Source organism: Podarcis liolepis (genome assembly GCF_965112155.1).
Source record: "Podarcis liolepis genome assembly, chromosome: Z".
In the NCBI taxonomy this organism is placed as follows: Eukaryota; Metazoa; Chordata; class Lepidosauria; order Squamata; family Lacertidae; genus Podarcis; species Podarcis liolepis.
In genome coordinates this window covers 38,246,175-38,273,920 of record NC_139570.1, presented here as the reverse complement: position 1 = coordinate 38,273,920, position 27,746 = coordinate 38,246,175, and the positions used below count along the sequence as shown (strand labels likewise).

At 47.9% G+C, this 27,746-nt stretch overlaps 1 protein-coding gene across 2 annotated transcripts; it reads right to left on the bottom strand.

Moving 5' to 3' along the window:
• Positions 1 to 86: 86 nt before the first annotated feature.
• On the bottom strand, positions 87 to 27,746 carry LOC310698432 (FK506-binding protein 15-like). 2 transcript variants are annotated; one of them, XM_083485544.1, is made up of 21 exons: positions 27,412 to 27,746; positions 21,302 to 21,411; positions 19,635 to 19,755; positions 18,471 to 18,540; positions 17,123 to 17,197; positions 16,392 to 16,490; positions 15,963 to 16,112; positions 15,292 to 15,360; positions 14,438 to 14,581; positions 14,146 to 14,288; positions 13,476 to 13,524; positions 12,202 to 12,283; positions 11,052 to 11,137; positions 9,770 to 9,860; positions 8,555 to 8,664; positions 7,448 to 7,555; positions 6,276 to 6,370; positions 5,292 to 5,394; positions 3,443 to 3,614; positions 2,320 to 2,456; positions 87 to 1,078 (listed from the first exon to the last, which is right to left on the bottom strand). In XM_083485544.1, the coding sequence occupies exons 1-21, from the start codon at positions 27,552 to 27,554 to the stop codon at positions 776 to 778; spliced, it is 2,460 nt and encodes an 819-aa protein (XP_083341670.1). In that variant the 5' UTR covers positions 27,555 to 27,746; the 3' UTR covers positions 87 to 775. The 2 variants fall into 2 exon arrangements, with proteins under 2 accessions (XP_083341670.1, XP_083341671.1); XM_083485545.1 differs by lacking the exons at positions 87 to 1,078; positions 2,320 to 2,456 and having other exon boundaries at positions 3,443 to 4,105; positions 8,555 to 8,661; positions 27,412 to 27,696.

The window sequence follows — 27,746 nt, the reverse complement described above, 5'->3', positions numbered from 1 at the left end:
AACGCATGGAGACATAGATACTCAAATGAAAAAATAATACACTAATTATTCTGAGGCCAAGCAATAGGCAGGAAGAATAGCTGGAATTTGGATATCAAACAATTTAATTTGGAAAATCAAAAAGGTAGAAATACAACCTAAATCAATAACAGACCATAATTCAATTATGATGGAGTTAAGAAACAACAGAAAAATACAGTTGACCCTTAGGTTATGTTACCTTTGGGTAACGTAATCCTTGGGTTGCAAACCTGGAAGTGTATACTTCCGGGTTTCACTGCGTGGTCATGCACAGAAGTGCTCAATCGAGCTGTGCGCATGCACAGAAGGGCGTCTCCAGTTTCAAAGTTTTTGGGATGTGGCCAGGCTCCAGCACAGATCCCATTCGTTACCGAAGATGGAGAATGAATGAAAAAATCTTAAACAATGAAAAGTTAATGAACAAAGCACAAGAACTTCTGAAGGAATTTTTTCAAATAAACATGGCACAAGAAACATACATCAGAGTGATATGGGATGCAAGAAAAGCTTTCATAAGAGGCTTTTATATACAACATGATGCGATACAAAAAAGAATTAGAGAGGAAAAACTCGATCAAATTAGAAAGGAAATAGAAGCAAATGAGAAAACATTAGCCAAAGACCCAAATAATGAAAATGCAAGTAAAAAATAAATAAATTATTTCAAAATTATTTCTATTGTGTCCATTTCACCCTGAGTGCTTGGCCTCTCCTTCTCAACACTGGCGGAGAGCCTGAGAGGCGGCCTTGCAGTTTAAGCAGAGGCTGCACGTGTTTCTTCAACCAGTGCTTCCGAAGAATGAGCCTCAGGAGCTGCAAAAAGCAGACTGTCTTGGGCTCCTTCGAGAGCGGTGGATGGAGGACTGCTTGAGCTTTCCTTCAGATTAGCCAAAGGAGCGGGGGATGCCACTGGGGCTGGTTCTCGGAGAGAGTTGCTGTGGGGATCTCCATAAAGGGGTGCGGCACTTGGCTGCTTCCTTCCCGCTGGTCCTTCCTCCTCGGTGCTGCTGCTCCCCCTTTGCTCCTCCTGACTCTCCAGCAGCTGCAGAGTTGTTGTCTGGAACAAGTAGAGGGGAGGGGGGATTATTTGCCACAAAAACGACTGCAGCCCCTGATGAAAGTACTGTGTAATGGTTGGTCTCTAACCAGGACTCAGGAGACCAGGGTTTGAATCCCTACTCAGCCACACAGGCTCAGCTAAGTGACTTTCACTTTGTAGTACCTTAGATACAACCTGTTATTTCTAGAGGGCTGGGCTTCCCTCTCTTTGCTGCTCCCATGATTAATAATAATAATAATAATTTATTAGTAATTAGTAATATGGGGCTAAATGCCACCCCAATCTCTGCCCGGTGCAAGATTCCAGGGGCCTAGGCACTTAGTCTGTGTTTTTTTGGAAATGAGGCACAGTGTAGACTGTGGTGTCATAATTATATCTATCTATCTATCTATCTATCTATCTATCTATCTATCTATCTATCTATCTATACTTTATTGTGGTCCAAAGATCCACAAAACAATTTCTAAACTAGATACAGTTAAAACAACCAGACAGATGGAAGAAACCAAGGCAGTCCATTTTGTTTTATCTACAGCATAATGATATTTGTTTCTTACAACCTCTGAAAGAAACTTTGCCACGGCCAGTGTAATATCATTTGACCTGTCTTCCAAAAGGTATTTAATATGGGAGGCTTCAGATTTTCCTGGAAAATTTGCCAGTAGGGGATTGATCAGTTGGTCCCTTGCTTGTTCATGCAATCGATGTCCTGAGAACATAAACAAAGCCTATTCTGATAGAGGCTGCCTCTCAGCCTGTCATTTAGAACTTCCAAGGGAAATATATTTAGTCTGGCTTTGGTAAATAAACGCCGATAGGTAGGTACAGACAAATTCCTAAGGTATGAGGATATTTGATAGTCATACCCGCATTGGATTTCAGCTGCGACCAGGCTACAAATTACATAAGATCGGGATCGCAGGTCCCTATGTGAGATGTCCCAAAGCCTTTGCCTCAAGGATTCAAGGGCAGTGTCATAACCCAGATGATATAAGAGGGATGATGGTAGTGGAGCAACACACGTTAATTTCCCCACTTGTCCCTTTCAATCCTCCCTTTAAGAATGAAAGAAGACGCATGATCAGAGTTCAAGGGCATCTTCCAGGGAGGCAAAGAACAGTCAAGGGTGCAAAGCTGGGGGGAGGGGTGGCACTGGGAGAATCCTAAGGGTCAGAGAGAGTTTTCCAGGGAGCCACTTCTGGCCTCGGGTGATGACTTTTGCCACCCCTGGGCACTACCTTCTCCAGATTCTCCTTCTTAACGCGGAGATCAGCCACCTCCTCTTCCAGGGTTGCCACCTTCTCATCCAACTTCTTCCCACTCAGCTTCTCCTCCTGGTATCTGCTTTTCATGTCGTCAGACGATTTCTGAAGTTCTGTGGAGGTGGGGCACAGAGCCGGTTACAATGCAAGTCCTTGTTTCCATCCACTGCTGTAGCTAAGCCTAAGTACAGCGCCATCTGCACTATATGCGTCAAACACTCACAGCTTCCCACAAAACATTCTGGGAACTGAGAACATTCTCTTAAGGGAGCTGAGAGGTGGTGGGACACCCCAGTCTGCCACCACCCCCAGCTACAATTCCCAAACTGTTAAACTATGCTGGAAATGGCTGCTTAAGCAGGGCTCTCCAGTTCAACACAACTACAGTGGTACCTCGGGTTAAGTACTTATTTCGTTCTGGAGGTCCGTTCTTAACCTGAAACTGTTCTTAATCTACGGTACCAGCCTGAAGCGTCTGTAACTTGAGGTACCACTGTATTGGCAGCAGGAACAAACCACACTTCCCAGGATTCCTTGGGAGAAAGCCATGCCTGACTGCAGTGGCATGATAATGCTGTATAGTGTGGATGGGGCCTCCGTGTAACTTTAAAGACATATCACATGTTTCTTCTCACCCTTACACCGCTCTGCTCTTGCATGCAGGGCAAGGAAGGTGCAGAATCTGCACAAACCCATTTTCTATTATGTTACATTATGTTATTTTTTGTAATCTGGAGATTCATTTCAACAAAAAGCAGCATAGAAAAACAATCAATCAAGTTTGTAGAGATCAGAAGTTTGCCCTTTTTAAACGGATGGAATTAAAGTCAAGAGTATTTTGGAGATTGTGTGTCTGATTTTTAACAGCTACACTGCAGGAGGCCCTAAGGAGCAGGACCTCCAGAGATTGCTGGACTCCAACCCCATCATCCCTGGCTACGCTTGCTGGGGCTCATGAGAGGTGAAGGCCAGTAATACTTGGAGGGCCACAGGCTCCCTACACGCAAGCTAAAGAATTTCCTAGGATGATAAAACTACTCTGCATGTGCTTGGATAGTGCTCTTCTGCCATTCCAGCGCCTCCTCTCAGCTTCTCTTACCTGCCAGCTGTGCACGGAGTCGGCTGACCTGGGCTTTCTGCCTCTCCGACTCTGTCAGGGCTTCATTCAGTTGGGAGTGGAGATCAATCTCCTGCTTCTGATGACGGGCCAGCTCCAGCTGGAGCTGGGAGATCTGCGCCGTGGCTTCCGCTAGCTTCTTGCTGATCCTGACCTGCAACGCAAAGGAGCAGAAGAGACAGGAGAACATATGGGGAAGGAGTGCCCACAAGACCTTTCCTGGGAGGATGCAAGAGCTGTGCTTTTGGAGGCTCCCAAATGCTAAGAATGAGTCTCCCAGGAAACACCCTGAAGAACTGGTCTACTGGCAAGGCTATGAGGAGCAGGGGGAGGCAGAAGCCTTGGGCTTTTTAGTTAGTTCAGGAGAAAGCATGCACGACAAAGGTGCGTAAAATGGAGAGCAGGAAAGGTTTCCCCAGAAAAATCAGGACAGACAAAAGAAAGGACATCTTCACACAGCAGAGCTCTCTCCCACAAGATAAAATGAAGGCCAAACAGTTAGATGGCTTTAGCAGCGGCTTAGACAAAACAATGGGGCAGGAAAAGCTATACACAGCCAGCAGCCACAAGGGCTAGGGTCTCCCTCCACTGTTGGAGACAGCATGCTGTTCCTGGGAATTGCAAGTAATCCAGTGGTGGCATGTGCTAGAGAGAAAAGTGGCGACAAGGAGAGGAGAGTTAACACCACCAGAAGCAAGAACAGCAAGAGGGGAGAAAGTTTTATCAAAAGAGGCAATGGCATTCTGTGTTAAGAGCACTCTGCTTATTCTGTGGTCCAAGGGCTGATTATATCTCTCAAAATCCCAGCGGCCTCAGGGTAAGATGCATGGAAGATCCCTTAATGGCAGGGTTTGCACGCTGATGCCCAAGCAAGAACAGGCCACAGCAAACCTGGACTTGCATGCTCTCCCCTTACATCTCCTCCTCTCATGCAGCCAGGAACCCTGACACTTATGCCCAGCCATGGTTTGCTGTGTTGCCTGGGACAACGAGCTGCAGCTAACATCAACTATGGGTAATATCAAACACACCAACTTCAAATGTTTGTTTCTATAAGCTAACTTCAGAAACTAATTCTGCTTAACATTAATGGCTGTTCTCAGTCCAGACAACAGAGGAAGCAGCAGTTACCTAGAAGTGGAAACTCTCACACCCTTCTTCTTGGCAGCATAGGAGGAAATGAGGGGGACATTCACTGTCCTTGCTCACATCATGCCAATCCACAGTTTAGCATGGCATGTGAATGCAGCCAATGAGATCTTACTGTAGACCAATGTGGTGCATTTTCTTCCTTAGGCACTCTGTTAGATTTTAAAAGAACATTCTGTTGTTCTTTCATATTCGATCTGAGGTGCTTTTCAACGGATTACCTGAAGCTTATGAATCTTTTACCTGTATGTGCATGTATACCTAGACTGTCATTTCTTCTACAGTGGTACCTCGGGTTAAGTACTTAATTCATTCATGAGGTCTGTTCTTAACCTGAAACTGTTCTTAACCTGAAGCACCATTTTAGCTAAAAGGACCTGCTGCCGCCGCAGCATGATTTGTGTTCTCATCCGGAAGCAAAGTTCTTAACCCGAGGTACTATTTCTGGGTTAGCAAAGTCTGTAACCAGAAGCGCGTGTAACTTGAAGTGTATGTAACCCGAGGTACCACTGTATTTTGTTGTTCCTGCTGCTGCTCAGAAATGTAACTTCTTTCTGGCCTGCAGGCAAAGGGGAATTGTGACCTGCACTAGCGATTGTGAACTCCTGGGATAGCCCTTGCCCTCCCCACAGCCTCAGTCACTTGGCCCTCCTGTTGTGGCTGTCACACTGCCAGGGCTTACCTTCTCCTCTTCAGCATGTAGGACCCTTGCCTGGGTGTGCTTCATGGTCCTCTGCAGTGAGATGTTGCTCTGCTCAAATATCAGGTTGCCCTGCTCCACATAGCTGGGGGAAGAATTGTTTTTTGCACACGTGAATGTTTGCATGATTTGATACTTTCCATCCTCTCATGTGAAAAATAATAATAAATCAAGGCAGTATCATATGTAGATCTCACTTTTGAAAAGCCACCCTAGGAGAGCTTCTATCCTTTATATCCGAATCAGAATAGTTCTTATTTTATGTTCCATCTTTCCTCCAAGGAGCTCAAATACTGGTATATAGTTTTCCTCCCTTTTTTATCTTCACAAGCCTGTGAGGTAGCTTAGGCTGAGAGTGTGTGACTGGCCCAAGGTCACCTTCAGGGCAGATTGGGGATTGGAACCCTGGTCTCCCAGATCTTACTCTGACAGACACTCTTAACTGCTACCCCACACTGGCTATATTCCTGTATTCCTCTACAGTGGTGCCTCGCAAGACGAAAAGAATCCGTTCTGTGATTCTCTTAGTCTAGCAGTTTTTTCGTCTTGCGAGGCAAGCCCATTGACGGATTAGCGGATTAGCGCTATTAGCGGCTTTTAGCGGCTTATCTGCTGATCGAATCAGCTGATAAGCGGCTTAGCGGCTTAGAAAAGGGGGGGGAGGGGAAAAAACCAGCAGGAACTCGCAAGACATTGTCGTCTTGCGAAGCAAGCCCATAGGAAATTCGTTTTGCGAAGCACCTCCAAAACGGAAAACTCTTTCGTCTAGCGAGTTTTCCATCTTGCGAGGCATTCGTCTTGTGGGGCACCACTGTATTTGTCCATCCAGCCCAGTACTGTCCACTTTGACTGGCAGCAGCCTTGGGGTGCCTGGGGATTGAGCCAGGCCACCTGAGCTTTAGGCTTCAGCCACAGATACCAGCTGTTTCTCATAGAGCATCAAAAGTGAACAAGCGTCTCCCTCACCGTTGGTTGCGGTCAATCAGTTCACCAATCTTCTTGTTCTGCTCCTCAATGCGGCTGCTCTTCTCAACGATCTCCTGCTTCAACCTCTCATTTTCCTGTGGCACAAAGAGCAAAACGGAATGTGTCAGAGGCAGTCCTGGGCCTCTACAACTCTCACAATCTCCAGCCACAATCTCTTCCCCAACCTCTCTCGGGGACCCAGATTTGAGGAGAGAAATCATTGTGGTCTTCCGCCATGGTCATGGACAGAACATGGGCAGTTTGGAGCTGCTCCCCTTTAGCAAGCCTCTTAGGTAAACTTTATTTAGTCAGCAAATTGCGAGACAGCTGTACAGCATGAAGCCATGGAAGCAAGATACATGGTAAAAGCAAAATACAACACAGAAATCCAAGCTCTGAGAAGGAATAAAATCAGTTTCACAAACTCTGATACAATAAGCCCATCTATTCTACTCAACTTTAAAAAACAACACCATTTCAGCAGGTATAAAACTTGATCTGCACAACTGACATCTCAGGATGGAAGCCCTCCAAAGCAAGCATGCTTTCAAGAGGCATCTGAACAGCGTCACACTAGGCCCTGGTCTGATTTGGGCTGGAAACTGTCTGGAGCTGCAATAATAAAAGCCCAATTGCTAGTGGAGCCTTAGAGGAACTGGAACAGAGGAAGCTCCCTTAGCTCAAGCCAGATAGTTGCGTGTATCCAGCTCAGTACAGCCTACAACAGGGGCAAAGAACCTCTGCCAGTCCAAAGACTGCCTTGCCTCTGGATCAACTCTGGATCCAGGTGTGGGCGGGGCTAGGGAAAAAAGTGGGTGGAGCAACAGATGTGGCTATAATACAGGAGACTAGAAGTCTCTACACCGATTGCTCCACATCCAGGCTAGCAACAAAGACACTTCCAGCTCGCCAAAAGAACTCAAGGAAGGTGCAGAGCAGGAACAGGGAAGGACAGGGCAGCATCTGTGCCCAAGGCTCCCCACTGACTGGCAGCGTCTCCTCCAGAGTTTCCGGCACAGGGTCTCTCTCAGCCCTGCCAGGAGGCACCACTGGGGACTGTACCCAGGAACTGTTGCCTGCGAATCACATGCTCTGCTGCTAACTGTGACCCTTCACCTGAAGGTAAAAGCAAGGTTCTAGTCTTCATGCTCTCAAGTAGACAGGCTCTTTACCTGCAGGATACGCTGGATGTTACTCATGATCATAGAGGTTTCCATGGTAACAGAAGAGACGCCTGGCAGCAAACCGGGGCCAGAGTTTTGCTTCCGTAGTTCCTCCAGCTGCAAGGGATGTGGGAAGAGAAAGGAAAAACAAAAAGGAGATGCAGCTTGAAGCATCAGCACACGGGAGAGAAGAAGCCAGATCAGGCCTGGGCCCTTTGAGCTGCTCACTTGTTTGCCAAGGAGAGAAACTGCCGGGAGCACAGGAACCTGGCTCAGTATCAGACCACTGGGTCCATCTAGCTCAGTGCTGTCAACATGGGCGGGCAGCATCTCCCTGGGTTTTCAGACTGGGGAGTCGCCCAGTCCTTCCTGGAGACGTCAGGGAGCTAACATGGAACCTTCTGCATGCAAAAAGGTGCTCCACCACCTAGCTGAAGCAACTTCCCTCGTCCCAAACCTCCCCCCTATCAGAGATTAAAAAGACAATTCACAAGCCTACTATAAAAACAGCTAGATACAGTTCTCCAAACAGTATGAAACAGAAGCAAAACCTGAAGGTAGACTGATTTATTATTTCAGAAAATGTATATACTGCCTGATACATGTATTTTTTAATGAACATAAAACGCCAAAGTTGTTTAAAAGCCTTAAAACAGTTGAACAAGAATCAATATCAGGCAGGCACCTTCACTCTACAGGCAACTCCCCATCTGTGGGCGCACCAGTTTTGGCCCTGCAGGGGTGCGGGGCAGGCTGACGTGCACAGTGCCTCAGAACGCAAACCCCGTGTAAATGGGGAACCGCCTGTACCCTTTTCGGCACATGCTTCTTTAGATCTCTAGAATGCTGATAGGTTTCTAGTTTATCGCTGGTTTTAATTTTTTGAATATTTAAATTGTTTTTACTAATAATTCTATTGTTTTATTCTTTTTGTAAAGTGCTTTGAGTTATTTTATGAAATAAAATAATCAACAATACAAAACCAACACCTCAGGGGAGGGAGCTTTTCAGCCCACTGGAAAAGCCTGTTGCAAGAAAAACACCTTCCTATTGTTTCTGGAAAGTGCTAGCAAGGCAGTTCTTAAGCAGCTTCCTATCCTGAAAGTTCTGTATTACCTTGACTGACAGCTGGTCCATCTTGTCAGCCACCTTCCCAACGGCCAGGCGGATCTCTGTGTTCTGCTGCCGGGTCTCTGTCAGCAGGAATGAACCAAGGTCTCCAGCTGCTGTGACAGGAAAGAAAACTTTGCAAGGTTGTGTTTCTTATTGTTGTTTCAAAATGAGACTGCCAGCAGAAGCAAATACAGTGGTACCTTGGGTTCAGGTTACAGATTCCGCTAACCCAGAAATAGTACCTCGGGTTAAGGACTTTGCTTCAGGATGAGAACTGAAACTGCGCAGCAGCAGCAGCAGCAGCAGGAGGCCCCATTAGGTAAAGTGGTGCTTCAGGTTAAGAACAGTTTCAGGTTAAGAACGGACCTCCCGAACGAATTAAGTACTTAACCCAAGGTACCACTGTAGAAGTGGACAGGGCGGGAAGAGAGGGGTCACACCAATAAGAAAGGGCAGGGAGAAAAGAACACAGTTGTCCTTGAGCATCTTAACAAGCAGCCGTGAATCTTCTAGGGTGGGGGACTTTAAGGCAACTTAGCTGCCTCTTCCCAGCTTTTAAACGGCTGGAATAAGGCAAAAGGAAATGCTTCTTCACACAGTGCAGACTTAAACCGAGCAACTCTCTTCTGCTGGAGGCAGTGATGGCCACCAACATGGATGGCTTTAAAAGAGGATTGGACAAATTCACGGAGGAGGAGAAGGCTATTGATGGCAACTAGCCATGAGTCCATGTTCCGACTTCACAATTGGGGGCAATAAATGCTTCTGAATACCAGCTGCTGAAAAGCACAGGAAGGGAAAGGTGCTCAGATCCTGCTTGTGGGTTTCCCACAGGCATATTATTGGCCAATGTAAGAAGAAAATGCTGGACTACATGGGTCACTGGCCTGATCCAGTAGGCTGTGATGCTCTGAACGGGGGGACTTCTAACTTTCACTGAGTCAATGCTCAACAGGTAGGATTTCATTTCCTGAGCTACAGAGGTAGATGCTCAACATTCACTATCCGTACCAGTTTGGGAAATATGGGTGTCTTAATTAATACTGGTGAGTCACCATTTCTTTCTCTTATTATTTATTGTTTGCTTTCTTCATATATGGCAAGCCTGCTACCAGACTTTTGGGTTGTCAACAATGTTAATAAAGGGGTTTGCTTTTTTAAAAAAGTTAATGTTTGGAAGCAGTTCCCAAAGCTACATAGTGCACAGTTTGAACATACCTTGGAAAGGAGCTGGGCACAACCCAACAGGCTGGAGCTGGGAAACTGCGGCACTCACTTGGGGGTAAGCATATGGCATCGCTGCATAAGGCTGAGAACACAGGTGGGGGAGGGAAAGGAGAGTCAGGTGACTTGTCACACTGACCAAACAGACGGCAACAAGGCCCCCCATTAAAACAGCAGGATTGCTTAAGCCTGCTCTCAAGGGCTAGAAGACCCAAAGGCCAAGGACTGCAAGGGATCCTCTCCTGCAAAAGGCAATGATGGACAACCATTTGGATAGCTTTAAAAGAGGATTGGGCAAATCCATGGGTAGGCGCCTATTGATGGCTACTGGCCTCGACAGCTAATGGCTGGAAGAAGGAATGCTTCTGAATGCCAGTTGCTGGAAACTGGAGGAGGGGAAAGAGCTCTTGCATGCAGGCACTGTTTGTGCACTTTGCACTGGGGCATCCAGGTAGCCACGGAGAACTGGTGCCCCCATCTGAACAGGATGCTGGGTGAGTTAGGCCATTGGCCTCATCTAGCAGAGCTCAATGCATAAACAAAAGCCCGGCTGTATAGACAAGTGCTCAGAGCCCTCTTCTTTATCAGTTGTGACGGCAACTATGGCCTTCACTGTACCAGTAGTAGAACAGAACAGAGAGAAGACATGTCTGTGCTTTATCTTACGTCCTGGACACACTCTGACACACAAACCCAGGTCCGGGAACAAACACCAGAGCGTGTTCCCGGAGATGATTACCTCTTCCCAGATAAGAGTAGGAAGAGGAAGATCCCTTTTATGGTCAGAAGTACAGGAAGGAAGATCCTTTTATGGTTGAGAGTACCAGAGCAGGAACATATGTGATGTCAACCTGCATACATAGGCTGAAGTGGTTGGAAGGAGGGAGAGGGTGCCTGGAGGATAGATATATATACTGCATGAAACTTGTCATTTCTTTGGACTTGCTGGGGACTAATCACGAAAGTGCCTTCTGCTATCCGGAGAGCAGAATAAACTCTTTCTTTGAACCAACCTCGGTGTCATTTTGACTTCCTTCCTCCTGTCCCGGAGCAACGCAGACCAAATCGGTGAACTCCAATAAGGCTACATGGTTATGCTGCACCCTCCCTATTTTGCAAATGAAGACCTGACACTGACAGAAAAGGATGAGGAAACTTAGTCAAGCCTGCTAGTCGCATGCCCCTGTCTTGAGCAAACCAGGGAACAGAGCATGATGTTGTGGCTCACCTGGCAACCTATGAAAGAACCTTTCCCTGCCTACAAAGGACTCCTTACCTGACAGTTTTGAGGGGTTCTTGGAAGGGGTGGGTGTGGCTGGGGGGCAGCAGGCGCCTGGAGCCCCGACACAGCTGGATGAGGAGCTAGGAAGAAAGCAGAGGCATCAGCGTTGCCCATCTCAATACAAGCAGTCCATCATCATCATCATCATCAACATCAAAATGTTTGTCTCTATTTCCACCCAAAGGAGCCCAGAAGAGTCAGCACACAAACAGATCAATTCAAGCATGTAAACACAATGCCAGTGACCGATGCAGACTCTGCTCAAGCTGATCTACAGCAAATGAAGGACACTGCTCCCCCATCCCCACACATCCAGATTTCCTCCGCTTTCCATGCACAATCATCATGCTGGCTTCTGGGTTGTGTCCAACTAAATTCTACTGAGTAGAGCCACTGCACTCAAGAAGAACCCTGCCAGATCAGGCCAGTGGCCCATCTAGTCCGGCACCCTCTTCTCACAGTGGCCAACCAGGTGCCCCCATGTTGTTGTCGTTTAGTCATGTCCGACTCTTCGTGACCCCATGGACCAGAGCACGCCAGGCACTCCTGTCTTCGACTGCCTCCCGCAGTTTGGTCAGGCTCATGTTTGCAGCTTCGAGAACACTGTCCAACCATCTCGTCCTCTGCCGTCCCCTTCTCCTTGTGCCCTCCATCTTTCCCAACATCAGGGTCTTTTCCAGGGAGTCTTCTCTTCTCATGAGGTGGCCAAAGTACTGGAGCCTCAACTTCACAATCTGTCCTTCCAGTGAGCACTCAGGGCTGGTTTCCTTAAGAATGGATACGTTTGATCTTCTTGCAGTCCATGGGACTCTCAAGAGTCTCCTCCAGCACCATAATTCAAAAGCATCAATTCTTCGGCGATCAGCCTTCTTGATGGTTCCGCTATCACTTCCATACATCACTACTGGGAAAACCATGCCTTTAACTATACGGACCTTTGTTGGCAAGGTGATGTCTCTGCTTTTTAAGATGCTGGTGCCCCCATGGGAAGCCTGCAAACAGCACCTGAGGCCAAGAGCCCTCTCCCCTCCTGCGGTTTCCAGCCACTGACAGCCCTCTCCTCCATGAACTTGCCTAACCCTCTTTTGAAGCCACCCAAGTTGGTGACCATCACCAAGGCACAACAAGGGAACACACTTTTTACCTTGCGTTGTCCACTGAGGAGGGGCCATTGGACAGTAGTCGTTCAGACAGAGGGTTGAAAATTCTTGAATGGCATGCAGCTCCTGAAGAAGAAAGTGCACAATTAACCCTCCTGGGAAGTGGAAAGGGACCCTGGAGGCTTCAAATCCCACATTAACGAGAGAGAGGCATGCCAGAACATTTGTAGTTATGGTTTTTTTTTAATACGTTGTAAGCCGCTTTGAGCATTGTTTTAACTTGGGAAAGGTGACATACAAATAAAATGACTGATGATCCTTACAAGGCTTTCCTGCAAATTAAGATTCACACCCAAAACCAGTTTGGGGTGACTACTAGATCTGGGGAGGGCAAGACCCTCAGTTTCATGCAAAAGGCCCCAGGTTTGATACCCGGTAGGCAGGGAATGCCCCCTGTCTGAAACCCTGGAGAACCAGGTAGCTTTGTAATTAACTAAAAAAAAGGGCCTCCCCTCCTTCACTGCCAGTCAGTGTAGACAGTAGGCAGCTAGGTGGATGAGCAGTCTCACTTGGTATAAGGCAGCTTGCTATGTTCCTCAACAGTCATCCTGCCAACCTACCTGAATTTCAGCAACCACCAACACACACAAACCCCACTGAAAAAAACCTGAGAATTGAAGCTAACACACCTCTACCTCCTTGTCAGCTGAGTCTTGCTGGGGTGCAAATGTGCTGGAGGGGACAGGTAGCATAGGCTGACCCATCTTCGCCATACAGGAAATCAGTTTCACTTTTGAAACTGTCCAGGGAGAAAGTGGGGGGGGGGTCCTCATGAACACACCATTTCCTTGCTACTTTTTCACTCTAAAACTATTAATGAAAGAACTTTAAAACTGCTTATTTTTTTTTTAAAAAACACTTAGAAACCCATCTCAGAAGTCTATGCAAGCACAATATCAAATGTTAATTACTCATAGTTACTGATTATACGCTTTTCCTGTGACACACTATTTTTCCGTGTATAAGACTAGGCTTTTTCTCTTAAAAATAATGTCAAAATTAGGGGGGATCTTATACATGGATACATTTCCCCCCATTTTCTTAAATCAAAGTCTCCCAAAATAGGGGGCGTCTTATAGACTTATAGACAGAAAAATACGGTACTTTTATTATGCGGGAGCTTTTGAGTTTCTCAAAAAATGCCCACCAATAAGGATCCCACTCTCTATGAGAGGACTAAGTTACTTCTCATTGCTTTGGCCACATTCAACCGGAACTATACAATCAATAGGAAGATTTGGCTCCAATGGGGACTTACCGCTAGCTGTTTGCTAATAGAGCTTGATTTGGCACGCACAGCTGGCTCCCTGCAGTATGGAAGGAAGGGAGTTAGCAAACCTGAGCACAGTAGGAAGAGTCTATTAAGGGGTAGGATACACAAACTGGCCTTTGGGACTCTGCCTTGGCCAAGCCCCTCACCTACCCCACCTCATTACCTCCCCAAGGGAGCTTGAGCCTGGCTGGAATGTGTCCTTGAACTGTGACAGTGCACCTTGCTTCCCTGGACAGGGAGGGGTGTGTGCAGAAAGAAGCCCCACATGGTGTATTTTCTGGCTGCACAGAAGGCAGGAGCAGCATCTGTTGCTCTGTCCACAGGAGCCCCAGCCCAGCCCTGGAATGTGGCCCCTGCCAGGTTGTCTATGAGACAAGGTGGCCCTCAGGATTCTTTGGAGGAAGCCACAGCTGTTGAAAATGGCATGGCGCTATTTGGAACGTATGATTTACTATGATTTATTGAATTTGTATACCGGACTTCATCCGTAGATCCCAAGGTGGTACAGTGCAGATCGGGCCTGAGTTATGCAGCTGAGGTGAAGGCCAAAAGCCTCAAACACAGAGGTGGCAACCTGTTTACTGCAGAGTTAGGATGCGACAACTGGGAGAATGGAAGGCTTAAAAGCTAAGGGCACCCTCAATTTATTTCTCACCCTGGCTTTGGAGCGGGAGTAGGAGGAGTCAGCCATGCTGGGTATGTAGCGGGGCTTTCTGATTGTGGTGCTGGTGAAGGTGTGAGGTAGTCCCTTGGGCCCAGGCTTTGTCCAGCGGAGCCAGCATCCTTTGCAAACCTCACCTAAGGGAGCAAAAGAGGGGCATCACGGAGTCTGGTCAAGGCAACCACTGCCTCCACTTGTAGAACTTTATCCAGGCGGTAGACCGACCACCCAACAACCTTCTGAGGTTCTCTTGGTTGCTAACACGTTGGGAGGAAGACACACTCACCCGTTTGACTTCCACCTCAAAGGCCAGAGTTGAGTCTGGAGGAATGCGTTCAGCTTCTGCCAAAGGCCCGTAAGCCAATGCTGGCGGGACAAGGAGGAACCGCCTGCCTCCTCTCTTCATGCCAACCATCCCATCTTCCCAGCCCTTCAAGTTCCAGAAACGGAGAACCAAGCAAAAAACAAGTTTAGGTGACCGCCTTCGCTAAATGCCAGAACCACACAGCCTTCGCCAACCTGACCTCGTCCAGATACCTTGTACTCCAACTCCAATCAGAAGGTGCTGGCTGGGGATGATGGGAGTTGGAGTCCACAGGATCTTTGTGTGCGTTTGTCAGGTTGGTAAAGGCTGGTTGAGAGCAGGGCACAGGAATACTGACAGTTCTCTTGCACTCTTGAGGACAGTACTGTAGTTTAAAGCAGGGATGAAAAACATTCCCTCCGGGGAAACCTTCTTGGCGGGGAGGAGCATGCCAGGAGTGGGCGGGGCTAGAGGGGAAAGCGGGAGGGGCAACGAATGTAATTTTTCCCTTTGTACAATAGGCTACCTTAGACACCCACTCACACTCCCCCCTCTGTCTCTCATCCAGGACAGAAAGAGGCAACACTGGAGGTCCAGGACATTTTTCTTCCAGGCCACAGAGGAGGCCTCCCACTCCAGCAGATCATGGCAGGCGTAGACAAGCTGGGACAGCTACGTGCCTGCTGTTCTTGAGGAAGCCATTTGATCAGGGTTTGAGCTCGAAAAACGTCACTGCTATTCAGCCTTCCACATAGCCCGGGCTGCTGAACTCTGCTTAGATGTGGAAGTGGAAGAAAGAATCCTTGCACTGTGGTGGGAAGATAGCGTCATCTTACCTTGATGACTTTGCCAGAGCCTAGCTTCAGACGGAGTAACTTCTCTTTATTTACATTTGAGTCGAAAACCTGTTCCAAAAGTGGAAGGTCGATAGGGTGAAATTACTTTTAATGCGGAAGGTAATAGGTTCACGTTTTGCTACTCCCACTGCTGAGCCAACAGCAATGAGTATCGAAGGACGGGGCACAGCTCAGGGACACAGCACCTGTTTTGCAGGCAGAAGGTTCCAGGTTCAACCCTGGCATCTTCAGGTAAGGTCAGGGAAAGGCTTTTGCTTGGAAGCCTGGAGAGCTACTGCCACTCAATGTGGGCGATGCCAACCTAGACCAGTGGCCTGATGCAGTGCAAGGCAGCTTTCTATGTTGAATCCCCTACCTAGCAGTGTCTCCCATGTTGCAGATTGGGTAGAATTATGGTTGAGAAATAGGATCTACACCTTGAAGACAGGTGTAGCTTAGGACCTAACAGCATGTGCTTCCCAGGAAGAAGGTCAGCATCCCCAACTGAGAAAGGGCGGCAAGGCTGGGCAAGGCCTCACCTCTGGATGGGGTTGTGGGAGAAAAGGGCTGTATGCAATCTATAAACCAGGAGTGGGAAAGCTGTGGCCATGCAGTGCTGCTAGAGACTTCAACCCCCATCATCCCCAGCCACCCCCTCTGCCAGGTCTCACCTGCCCAAGACTACCATTCTGGAACAGCCAGCCTGTAAAAGTGATCTCCAGGACATCTCCAGTCGCCACACCTTGGCCGTCTCCGAGAACAAGATCCTGACACAGCACAGAGTCAGGAGAACGGCTGCTGTTATACTTGGCAATGCACAGCTGTGAAGAAGAAGAACCAAGGCCCTTTGTGTCATTAGCCTGCATTGTCATCTGCACCTATGAATCTGGCCCAGCGCAGAACTGGCTGAAGACCCCAGGGGCCTGAAAAGGCCCCAACTGGCTACACCACCATTCCTTGCCCTCCCTGGATACTTCTTAGTAGTTGGCAGAGAAAGCTTCTGGTGACTGATGCAAGAGAGCTGACCTCCCGAGAACACTAGTTTAGTGTCTGCAGGACAGTCACCCCCCACCCCACAATGCAATGCACGCCTCTGGCACCTGTTTGCTGAAGTCCACAGCCGCCATTTCTGATTCAAACATGATGGACCAAATCTGCCTCTGATCATCATAAAATGTGCAGTAGTTGTTGGGCTGCACCTGCGGAAAGAGAAAGGAGAAAGTGGAATTCTGAGCAGCAGACAGCCTCTGCTCAAAACAACTTTCTTCCTGATGGGTATTGCTAAAGACTTTGGGTTGTGTCCCAATGTTAGCCCTACTCAGAGCAGACCCATGAAAATTGATGGACATGATGAACTTTGGTGCATTAATTTCAGTGAATCTACTCTGAGCACACAGACACAAACATCAACGTTTGTAGTGTGTCATGTTTAGAAATGGGAAAATGCTATAGTACTTCGGGGTGGAGGGCTACCCCAAGGGATGTTAGCTACAGTAGGTAGAATGTCATTTCCTTTACTTTGTTGCCTCCATGTAAGCATTTTATCCATAGAGGGGCCCCTTGGTTCTAACACCATTCAAATCTAATGGGTTGCAACAAGCATTGTTGTTGTTGTTTAGTCGTTTAGTCGTGTCCGACTCTTCGTGACCCCATGGACCAGAGCACGCCAGGCACTCCTGCAACAAGCATTAGCCCTACTCAAAGCAGACCCACTGAAATTAATTGACCACAGCTGAGACCTCATATACAATGTGCATTTCCAACCACCAAAGAATTCTGCTTAGCTTCAGCCCATGCCATGGTCCTTGCAGGTCTCAACGTCAAAGCTTACCGTGAATACAAAACAGGCATGGATGCTGGCGGTCGCAATCTGCTGCAGCTGGCTGATATAAAGAAGCACTTTGTACTGGATTCCACAAGAGACGGAAGGACAGAAGAAAACAAGAACAAAAGTGAGGAATCAAAAACTACGGGGCTGGCTCTTTTCAAAAGCACCTGGAGCTGCTCTTATACCAACAGCCAAATGACACATTAACATACAAATACATCAGAGGTGTTCATCGTAGGAATTGCTTTGGCTGCAGGTGCCTGGCTTAGTTACATGTGGAGTGACTTCGTTACAATGGAGCAGGCGTGGGGAGCCTTTGGTGCTGAGCTACAACACCCATTGGCTCTTGCCAGCATGGCCAGTGGAGAGGGATGATGGGAGCTGTCATTCAGGGACATCTGGAGGACCAAAGGCTCCCTACACCTGGAGAAACCAAGGGGTGAGATCTGTCCTTTTCCGCCCAATCAGCTAAACGGGAATGACAGCCCAGTGTTTTATCCTGTCCCCACCACCCTCACCTGCAACAGGGGAGTGGGACAAGGCAATCATACCAGAGTCTTCCTGGAATAAACGCATATGTTTCCTGACATATTTTATCCGTTGCTTGTAAAACACCTGTGAATCCTTTCATAGCAAAGTGGGGCAGAACAAACCACTGAAGAGCTAGCTGACTGGGCTGAAAAGGCAGAGGCTGGAAAAACTGAATCCCTTTTGCAACTTAAGCTGCTGAAACCCGCTTCCTTTTTTGAGTGTGGTGGGAACGTTTATTGATTTTTCAAGCCACGACAAAGTTACTGTCTCACTATCCACTCCGCACACAATACCCCCTAGGCCCTTCTTTTGTCAAGATGCTAGTCCACATGGTTCTAGTTAAATAAGAGCACAGGGAGCTGCCTTGGACTGAATCAAACCACTGGTCTCTCTAGCTCAGGACTGCCTTACTCTGACCGGCAGCAGTGTCCCCAGCCCTACCCAGAGGAGCTAGCAATTGGATTTGGGAGCTTCTGTCTGCAAAGTGGATGCTGTGTTGCTGTGCGACAGCCCCTTCCCTGCTGCGAATACTTTTTGTAGAGAAGTGAGGTCAGAATAAGAAAAATGGGAGCTATAACCCTTGTAAGCTGATTGGGCAGAAAGAGACAAGAGCCAAAACAGCACCTTTGCTTTTTCCAGAGTAAGACACCATCAGGAAACCAGGATTCAGACAAAGGGAAGCATTTCCTTAGCCCAACCTACATCAACCCTGTATCCTCCAGATGTTTAGGACCAACAGCAGCTGTAGTCCAAATATCAGGAGGACAGCAGGTTGGCAGAAAGCCAGGCTACTTCAAGACACCACACCTCCTCCTCTTACCTCCTTGGTTGCATTGCTGCCCACTACAGCTGCTCCATACTTGCCATGTTTCACATATTTCCCATTGGTACTGGAATGAGAAGAGAACACCTCTTAGCTTCCCACAATTGTTGCCACCATGCCAACCCCATGGGTTATATTAAGCAGCTTTTTACAAAGACTTCCCAGGGGTTGTGTGACTCCCATCAGCCCAGGCCATCTGGCCAATGGTGAGGGGCGATGTGGGTGGTGGGTGGTAGCAGTCCAGCAACATTTTATCAGCCCACAAGCTCCCCATCCCAGGAGGTCTCTACCCTCAGTTCAGTTCGGTGTTGGCTAGTGCCTCATTGGGGTGAATGCAGGGAGCCCAACTATAGGTGGCACCAGAGCCAACGACCAGAAGGGCCAGCTAAGTCTAGGGCTGTCTCCATCCTCCTCCCTACTGTGTTCTACCATGGCAGCAGGGAGACTGAGGGGGGAGAGGAAGCTGACAGGCAGTCCTGCCCTCTGGATCGGTTGGACATAACAAGGCAGGCAGGTGGGAGCCAGCTGAGGGCAGAATGAGGGGGTGGTGTCCTACTGGACCTGCTTTCACTGGTATGGCATAAGGCAATTGAGCCAGCACATTGAGCCAGAGTCAATGATATCCACAGCCTGATTGGCTGGAAATAAAAAAACAACAACAGGCAGGTGGGGGCAGGCTGAGGTTGGGGAGGCGGTGCCCCATTCGCCCCGATTGACACCCCCCCATTGTTGCTCCACCTCCATCGTGCAACCCAGACACTGAGGTCCAGCCCCGAGGCCCTTCTGGTGGTTCCCTCGCTGTGAGAAGTGAGGTTACAGGCAACCAGGCAGAGGGCCTTCTCGGTAGTGGCACCTGCCCTGTGGAACGCCCTCCCAGCAGATGTCAAGGCAATAAGGCAATGAGCAACTACTTTACTTTTAAAAGACAACTGAAGGTGGTCCTGTTTAGGGAGGTTTTTTATGTCTGATGCTGTACTGTTTTTAATATTTGGTTGGAAGCTGCCCAGAGTGGCTGGGGTATAAAAAATAAATTATTATTATTCAGCTGCACCTCTTTCCAAACAAGCCAGGCAAGATCGAGAGATGATTGCAAAAGATGTGAACACAGGACTTAGGTAGCAAGAACACCCTGCAGCTCATCCCCTCTGCTGTAGTACTCACAACAAATATGCATGAACAACTGTAGCGAAGAAGACTGACTGCACTGCTGCAGTGGGCGCAGGAGCAGCAGCGGCCACAGGAGCAGCTGCAGGAGGATGCTTCTGGGTGGGCAGACCTGCAGCTGGAGCAGCACATGAGAAGGGTAAGTGCTCTGTTGCAAACAGAGCATTGCTTGCAAACATCAGGCCAAGTTCGCTCCCTTGTCTGAGCCAGTAACTCAGATTTATGGAAAACAGGAAGTTGACTTTTTTTCCTTTTAATACTTTTAGTTTGCTTTAAACAAATACAGATAAATATAAACAACCAAAATTACAAAAGAAAAATTATTAATAACAATAATGGAAAAAGCTAAAAAACTACAAAAAATATCAAAGTAGATGGCATAGAACATAAGCCATTATGGGGAAGGAAAAAAAGAGGAAAGGAGGAGGAGGAGGAGGGGAAAGAAAAAGTGGGGGGAAGGGAGCCAAAACACAAGAAGGCTCGTCCATTGTATGCTTCCGTCAAGATCACAACAGATCATTATTATTCTTATCAATTCTCTCTATCTGCATTCCATAGAATCCCTCATCTTGGTATCAGGGAACATTTCCCTATGTGGTATCATTCTAAACATAACCAGGTCTTTATTGATGTACCCTTATCCCCTAGATAATTATTTAAACATTTCCATTCTTCTTTCACCATTTTTTAGGTTTATCTCTTATTGCATCTGTCAGCTTCACGAGCTCCAAGTACTCAATTTAACTACCCATTCCTCTTTAGTGGGTGTATTTTTATATTTCCAGTGTTTTGCCATAATAACCCTTGCTGCTGACATTGCATACATAAATAACCTGGTTTTGTTTTTGGGAATATTATCTGAAACCATTCCTAGTAAAAATTCTTCCGGATTCTTGCTAAATGTAGTTCTTATCAATCTCTTTATAAATCATATTCCAAAATCTTTATATCTCTAGACAGGACCACCACATATGGTAGTATGTTCCTAACTGTTCTTTACATCTCCTGCACTTATTATATGATTTATTTATTTTTGCTAGTTTTACGGGGGTCAAGTACCATCTTTAGTACATTTTCATAAGATTTTCCCTTATAAGGAAGCCAGCCATGATTTTTTAGTCCATTATTCATTCCAAATACTGGGTTTGATCATATGTCCCAGGTCCCTCTCCCATTTTACTGTAATTACTTTCATATCCTCCTCCTTTCTTTCCCAATTCAGTTTGGCGGCTTTTAGTTGATAAGGTCCTTTATTTTCGGGTTGCTACTTATTTCCTCTACTAAATCCTTGTATGTTAACCAATCACTGTTCATATTTTTGCTATGAACTGTCATAGATTCCATCGGTGACAGCCACCATGGTGTTTTGGTCACTACTGATTTTTTACTTCTCCCCCATACTTCATATAGTGCCCTTCTCACAAAATGATATAAGAACAGGAAGTTGCCTTGTATGGCGTCAAACCACTGGGTCCATCTACCCCAATGTGGTGAATACACACCACCAGCACCTTTCTGGGGCCCCAGGTCAGGGGTCTCTCCCCAGCGCTACTCGGGAGTTGACCAACCTAGTTGATTCTGTGGGGCTTCAGAACCAAAGGTTGGACTAGATGGTCCACAAGAGCTCGTCTTATGTTCCTAGGCATTGTGAACAGTTTACTTACCAGTAGCTGGTTGACACTTTTTAGGCTGCTTGGGTGACATGTATTGGAAGAGCATATTTCCAGATTCTGTAGTTGTCTGATCCTGTCCAAAGAGAGAGGCCAGCCTGGTCCTGGGCAGAGAGAAAAGTAACCATTCACTTCATTCACAGAGAGAGGCAAGTAGATGGGAACAGAACAAGACATGTATCTGCAAGCACAAAGATGCTCATGTTTCACTGCAGGTTGGCGATTTTGTTGCAGCCTTCCCCAAAGACCAGAGGGTAATGGATTCAAAAACTATAATCCTGTCAGGGATTAGGATGTTGGCCACCCCACTAGGTCATAATGCTTGCCGAAGGGAGCTTTGCCCAGTCTCTCTTGGGGTAACCAGCCTGGAAGAGCTGTTGTAAGAAATTAATGCACACAACTAAAGGAGTAGACGCATTGTGGGTCTTCTCTAAGCAGAACTTAGTTGGAGACAATCCCTTCCTTTTCCTATTAGTTTCTATAACCTCTCTTAAGAACAAAAGAAAAGCCTGCAGGATCTGGCCAAAGGCCCAGCGAGTCCAGCATTCTGTTCTTACAGTAGCCAACAGAACCCAAGCACAAGAGGCCGCTCCCCTCCTGTGGTCTCCAGCAACAGTTGTTCAGAAGCTCTGCCGCCACCAACTTGGTGAGCATAGCCACCATCGCTAGATTTCTCCTCCCTGAACTTTTCTAATCCTCTTTTAAAGTCACCCAGATTGGTGGCCATTCCTGCCTCCTGTGCGAGAGTTCTGTAGTTTAACTGTGCATGGTGTGAGAAAGTACTTTCTTTTGCTTTTCCTGAAGGTCTTCCAACATTCAGCTTCATCGGATGTTCACAAGAGGGAGAGAAACTATTCCCTATCCACTTTCTCCATGCCATGCCTAATTTGATAAACTTCTATCATATTATCTCTTACTTGCTTTTTGTCTAAACTACAAAGTCCCTAAAACTGAAAAGGCCGTTGCCCAATTATTGCACCCAAGCTTTTATAGAACCTAGTTCAGTGGTACCTTGGTTTTTGAACAGCTTAGTTCACAAACTACTTGGAACCCGAATGCTTCAAACCCGGAAATGAGTGTTCCGGTTTTCAAACTTTTTTTGGCATCTGGACGTACTTCGTTGGGGGGGGGTTGCACTTTTGTTTTGAGTGCCACAATTCCATTGCCTGCTTGCTTGCTGCCTGACCTGGGCTTCCCTTATTCAGCGCCAGCCGCATCAGCCACTGGCGACACCCAAAAGCGGAGGAGGGGGTGGCTGATGCTGCAAGGACAGCGGTGGCAGAGGGACCCAGAGGGTGGCAGCGACACCCCCTGCCTGCTCAGCACGGCCTTCCCTCAGTTGGTGCCGGCAGTGAAATCTGGAAGCAGAGAAGGGTGTCGTTAATGATGTAGCGTCTTCGCCTTCTCCGCTTTCGCTGCCACCGATCCACACCCAGAAGTGACTGCCGTGACAGGATGCTGGTACCACCACTGCAGTAAGAGTTCTTCACACACCCAAGTGGCGGGTTGGGTGGGTGGGGGGATGGATCCAGAAAGGCTGGCATGGGGAGAGGAAGAGAAGCCAACTGGCTCCTCAGAGAGATGACTTTTGCCTTCCTTTCCACCCCCCCCTCCGCCACTGGAACTCCCCCATCACACACCCCGTGCACTCATCCCTCTAATGGCAATGGGTAAATCACTGCCAGTTTTTAATACTGGGTAGCAGATAGCCTGGTCTATTGCTTTCATTTTTTGGATCAATAGTCTACTTAGATAGTCATTTTCATGCTAAATTGCTATTCTGGGGGTTGTTTTTAATTATCTGGAATGGATTAATCCATTTTGCATTACTTTCTATAGGAAAGTACGCCTTGGAGGACTTCCGGGTTGGCGCCATCGCCGAATGGCGGACTCCCTCCGAGCTCCGGAGGGAGTCTGCTCGGCAGGGGCTGGGTCCTACCGCGCCGGCGACGCGGGGACCCTTAAAAACCACGGGCACGGAGCCCGTGGACATGGGTGACTCGGCTGGCACCGTTAGCGCCCTCCCGACTCGTGAAGGAGCCTTTTTAAAGGCTACGGATTGGGTGCCGGGGAGAAGCGTGGTGCTGTGAGTCCTTTGCTTTCCCTGCCGAGTGAAGCCGCATGCCATTCGACGGAGAGCGCTGACTTCTTCTATTGAAAATTCGGACTATTAACAACAACCCGTAAGTAATTTGGAAACTGGGTTTAAAAGGAGAGAAAAAAGAAATTTTTTTCGGATTTGGCACGAGCGGGGGAGATCCAAAAAGGAAGTCAGTCCCCCCCCTATTGTAAACATTCTAAAACAAGGACTGGGTAACCAAGGTCGAGAGAGAAGCGTATTTCTGACAAAAATTAATAATTCCACGATGGGAAATCATAAGAACTGTGCTGGAGGAGAAGAGTGGAGGGTGAGAAGGAAAATGTAACCCCCCCCCCTGGGAACCGGGGCGATTCGCGAGAGAGCCTGGTGAAGAGAGACGGAGACTTTGACAGCTGTCAAAGGAGCTGTCAAAGCTGGAGAATTTAAAGAGGACTTTGCCATGAGGACTTTGCTAGTTAATTTCGTTACAATTTGTTACAATTTGGATATAAACTGTCGAAAATAAGGAACAACAATCGGACTTTTGGATCAGAGGAAACAAAGTTATTACAATCCCCCTAGAGGGGTTTCGGGACATTACAAGAACGGTCGTAAGTGGAAAAATACTCTTGGAATTCTACAGGACTTGTTATCTCCTGGGAAAGCTGCAAAACTGAAACAGTATTTCATCTACAGGGGTGTTTATATTAAAGGAGACAATAGAATTTTCTATTGAAGAAAGGAAGGGACTGGACGTAAGTTTTTGTTCCTGAACAACAATAACCCCTGTAGAGGTACCAAATTTCTGAATTAGAACGTTTTAGCAGTGGAACAGGACAAGAAACCTGAGAAAGTGTGAAAAAAGAACAAAGGACTGACTACGACATGGAAAGAACAATGAGGGGAGCCTTAAAGACCAAGGATGCTAAAAGCCCTTCGGGGCCTTTTTTTAGATTGGATGTTTGAAGTTAAATATCACTAAAATAAATAAATTAAAAAAACTGGCAAGGTGGAACTGGGGAAAAATCTGGTCATGGATCTAAGATTTCCAGGCTAACAACAGACAGACTGATGGACATGGGGAATTCAAACCGGGGAAGGGGGGGGGGAGATTTGGAATCCAAAGGCTGTGTAACTATTTTTTGAATCTTTTTATATCTTTTATCTTTTCTATCTTTTTATAAATTCTTGTATATCATCTTATTTTGATTGGACGTGTTTATTAAAATAAGGGAATTCGTGGAAGGAAACTGGGGTGGACCTCGGGGAAAAAATCTTTTTTCTTTCTGTTAATGAGGAGGGATGGTGAATTGATTGTATAATTTTAATTCGAATAGTGGGTTGAACAAATTAAGTTTTAAATTGGGAGTGAGAGCTTGTAGAACCAAATTAATGAAAGGGGAATACGGTAGGGAGGGGGATGGGGGAGTCCCAGAAAGTTGGTAATGAAAGTAAGGTTTCAAATGTATTTTATTTTTATTTTTTCTTTGTCTTTTTATTTTTTGTATTTTGGAAACTTGAATAAATATGATTTTTTTAAAAAAAGGAAAGTACGCCTTGGTTTTGGAATGCCTTGGTTTTGGAACAGATTTCCGGCAGACACTGTAAACAAAACAAAAATTTAAAAGGTATGCATTACAGTGGTACCACGGGTTAAGTACTTAATTTGTGGAAGAGGTCCGTTCTTAACCTGAAACTGTTCTTAAGCTGAAGCACCATTTTAGCTAATGGGGCCTCCTGCTGCTGCCACGCCACCAGAGCACGATTTCTGTTCTCAATCTGAGGTACTATTTCTGGGTTAGTGGAGTCTGTAACCTAAAGCGTATGTAACCCGAGGTACTATTGTACTGCAAAGATACAAGCCCTGCCCTTGCGGTTTATCTTTCCCCACATGCGGAGATTCACTGCCAGGAAGGTGGGGAGAGGGAATAAACCTGGCTGAACACAAGTGGTTTTCCCTACAGACATTCAGAAGTATCTCATCTCAGGGTTGTTTTGGAAGCAGAAACTTACCAGTTACAACACATCCTAGCCCACTTCCCCGCACTCCTGAGAGCTAGAAACTTGCAGATTAAAACAAACAAACAAACAACACACACATACCAAGGTCAAGTATCTTCAAACATTAAATCTCCAGCCTTAGACCCAAACTCCATGCTATACTGAACAGCAAGCAAAAATATCCAAGGGGTGAAGTGCCCATTTTAAATGCCTGACAGCACTCCAAACAGCTAGAGAAAAACCACAAGTGGCAACATCATGTTTGAGGGGCTCCCAAAAGAAGCGAGCGGAACAGAGATTGTGAGCTTGGCTTCTCCTTCTGGGGAGAGTGACATTCTGGGAAGACATAGATCAGGGGTCAGCAAACTTTTTAAGCAGGGGGGCAGTCCATTGTCCCCCAAACCTTGTGGGGGACCGGACTATATTTTGAATATTGGGGGGGGGGGGGCATCTGCAGTTCTCCATAAATTTCTGAACTACAACTCCCACTGGCTATATGTCACTCTGACCTTTGCTCACTGCCAGCGTTGCCAAAAGCAGCAGTGCAGTGCCCTTATTTTGAACACCTAAAATGTCACAGTGTAAAGGGCACTAGAAATCTTTCTTAGGGTTCCTTTTATAGAAGGAATCTGAGACCACAAAACACCTCCATTCAGTCCTGTTACTGGCACCCACTTTAGGGCAGGAGTTAGAATGCCAACTTGTGACCTGGGAGATCAGGGTGCAGACCCCCACTTGGAGATGAAGCTCACTTTGTGACTCTCTCTTAGTGTAACATTAGCACAGAAGAAGTGGTCCCTGCCGCCCGCACCCAATCATCATGAGAGGCGAACTTTTTAGCCACTGCATGCTCCAAAGCTAAGCATGTAAGAAACAGTGAAAACACAAGGCACTTCGGTTTCAGCTCAGAGTTGGTCCACTGAAATGGGCGGGCGTAACCAACGCATAGCTTAGTCGGATGCAACCCAGCGCCTCCCATTTCATCCTTAGCTGGCCGAAACCCCGCCCATTTCATCCTCACCAGCAACGCTGTGAGGCAGAGAGACAGAAAGAAGGAAAGAGAGAGATAAAGAGAGAAGGAACCTTGCTGGCTCAAAGACGCCTAGCTCAGCTGAACTTCGCCTCTCTCTCAGCGCCTAACAGCACGTATTTGCAGACAAACCCCTCTGCATGTGCTCGGAATCACCCTTCGCAAGCCTGCACCCACCCACCCCAGCCCCACATGCTGCCCCAACCCCACATGCTGCCCCAGCCCCACATACAGCTCTAGTCCCACAGGCTGCCCCAGCCCCACATGCTGCCCCAGCCCCACATACAGCTCTAGTCCCACCTGCAGCCCCAGAACCACATACTGCCCCAGCCCCACATACAGCCCCAGAAGCACACGCAGTCCCAGCCCCACACCCACCCCAGCCCCACATACAGCTCTAGTCCCACATGCTGCCCCAGCCCCACATACAGCTCTAGTCCCACATGCTGCCCCAGCCCACATGCAGCCCCACATGCAGCTCTAGTAGTCCCACATGCTGCCCCAGCCCCACATACAGCTCTAGTCCCACATGCTGCCCCAGCCCCACATGCAGCTCTAGTCCCACATGCTGCCCCAGCCCCACATACAGCTCTAGTCCCACATGCTGCCCCAGCCCCACATGCAGCTCTAGTCCCACATGCTGCCCCAGCCCCACATGCTGCCCCAGCCCCACATGCAGCTCTAGTCCCACATGCTGCCCCAGCCCCACATGCAGCTCTAGTCCCACATACAGCTCTAGTCCCACATGCTGCCCCAACCCCACATACAGCTCTAGTCCCACATGCTGCCCCAGCCCCACATGCAGCCCCAGCCCCACATACAGCTCTAGTCCCACATGCTGCCCCAACCCCACATGCTGCCCCAGCCCCACATGCAGCCCCAGCCCCACATACAGCTATGGTCCCCTCACACAGCCCCGCCGCCTCACGCCGACCCAAAGACACCCGCACACCCCGCATCTCCCCCCCCCGCAGAGAGGCGCCGCATTCTCACCCTCCCGTCGGAAGCTGGAAGGCCTCGTCTTCTTCATCCATGTCCCCCAACATCCTGACGGCCCCTCGCTCCCCGCGCCCCTCGACTAAGCCCAAGCCGGGAGGCGAGAGCCGCAAAGCGCGCGGCTGCAACTTCTCGGCCATGGCTCAAGCGCTGGGCTGCGGAAGCGAAACTAGCAAGCCAAAGCGGCCGGCGGCATTCGCGGTCCCCAAAGGGGCCAAACTTCCACGCGGAGGGAAGAAGCGCGTGCACGGGGACGCCAGCGATCAGCTGTTGCTGCCGCTGCCGCGAATTTGGCGGCGGGACTCTTAAGTTTGACGGAAAGGGAGGGGGAC

Excerpts from the sequence above, each read along its gene's own strand:
- LOC310698432 (XM_083485544.1), bottom strand. The coding sequence starts at position 27,554 with ATGGCCGAGAAGTTGCAGCCGCGCGCTTTGCGGCTCTCGCCTCCCGGC. Across the intron at positions 8,665-9,769 it reads GTGCCCAGCTCCTTTCCAAG|CAGCTGGAGACCTTGGTTCA; the intron begins GTATGTTCAAAC and ends TTCCTGTCACAG. Across the intron at positions 2,457-3,442 it reads ACTCCGTGCACAGCTGGCAG|AACTTCAGAAATCGTCTGAC; the intron begins GTAAGAGAAGCT and ends CCACCTCCACAG.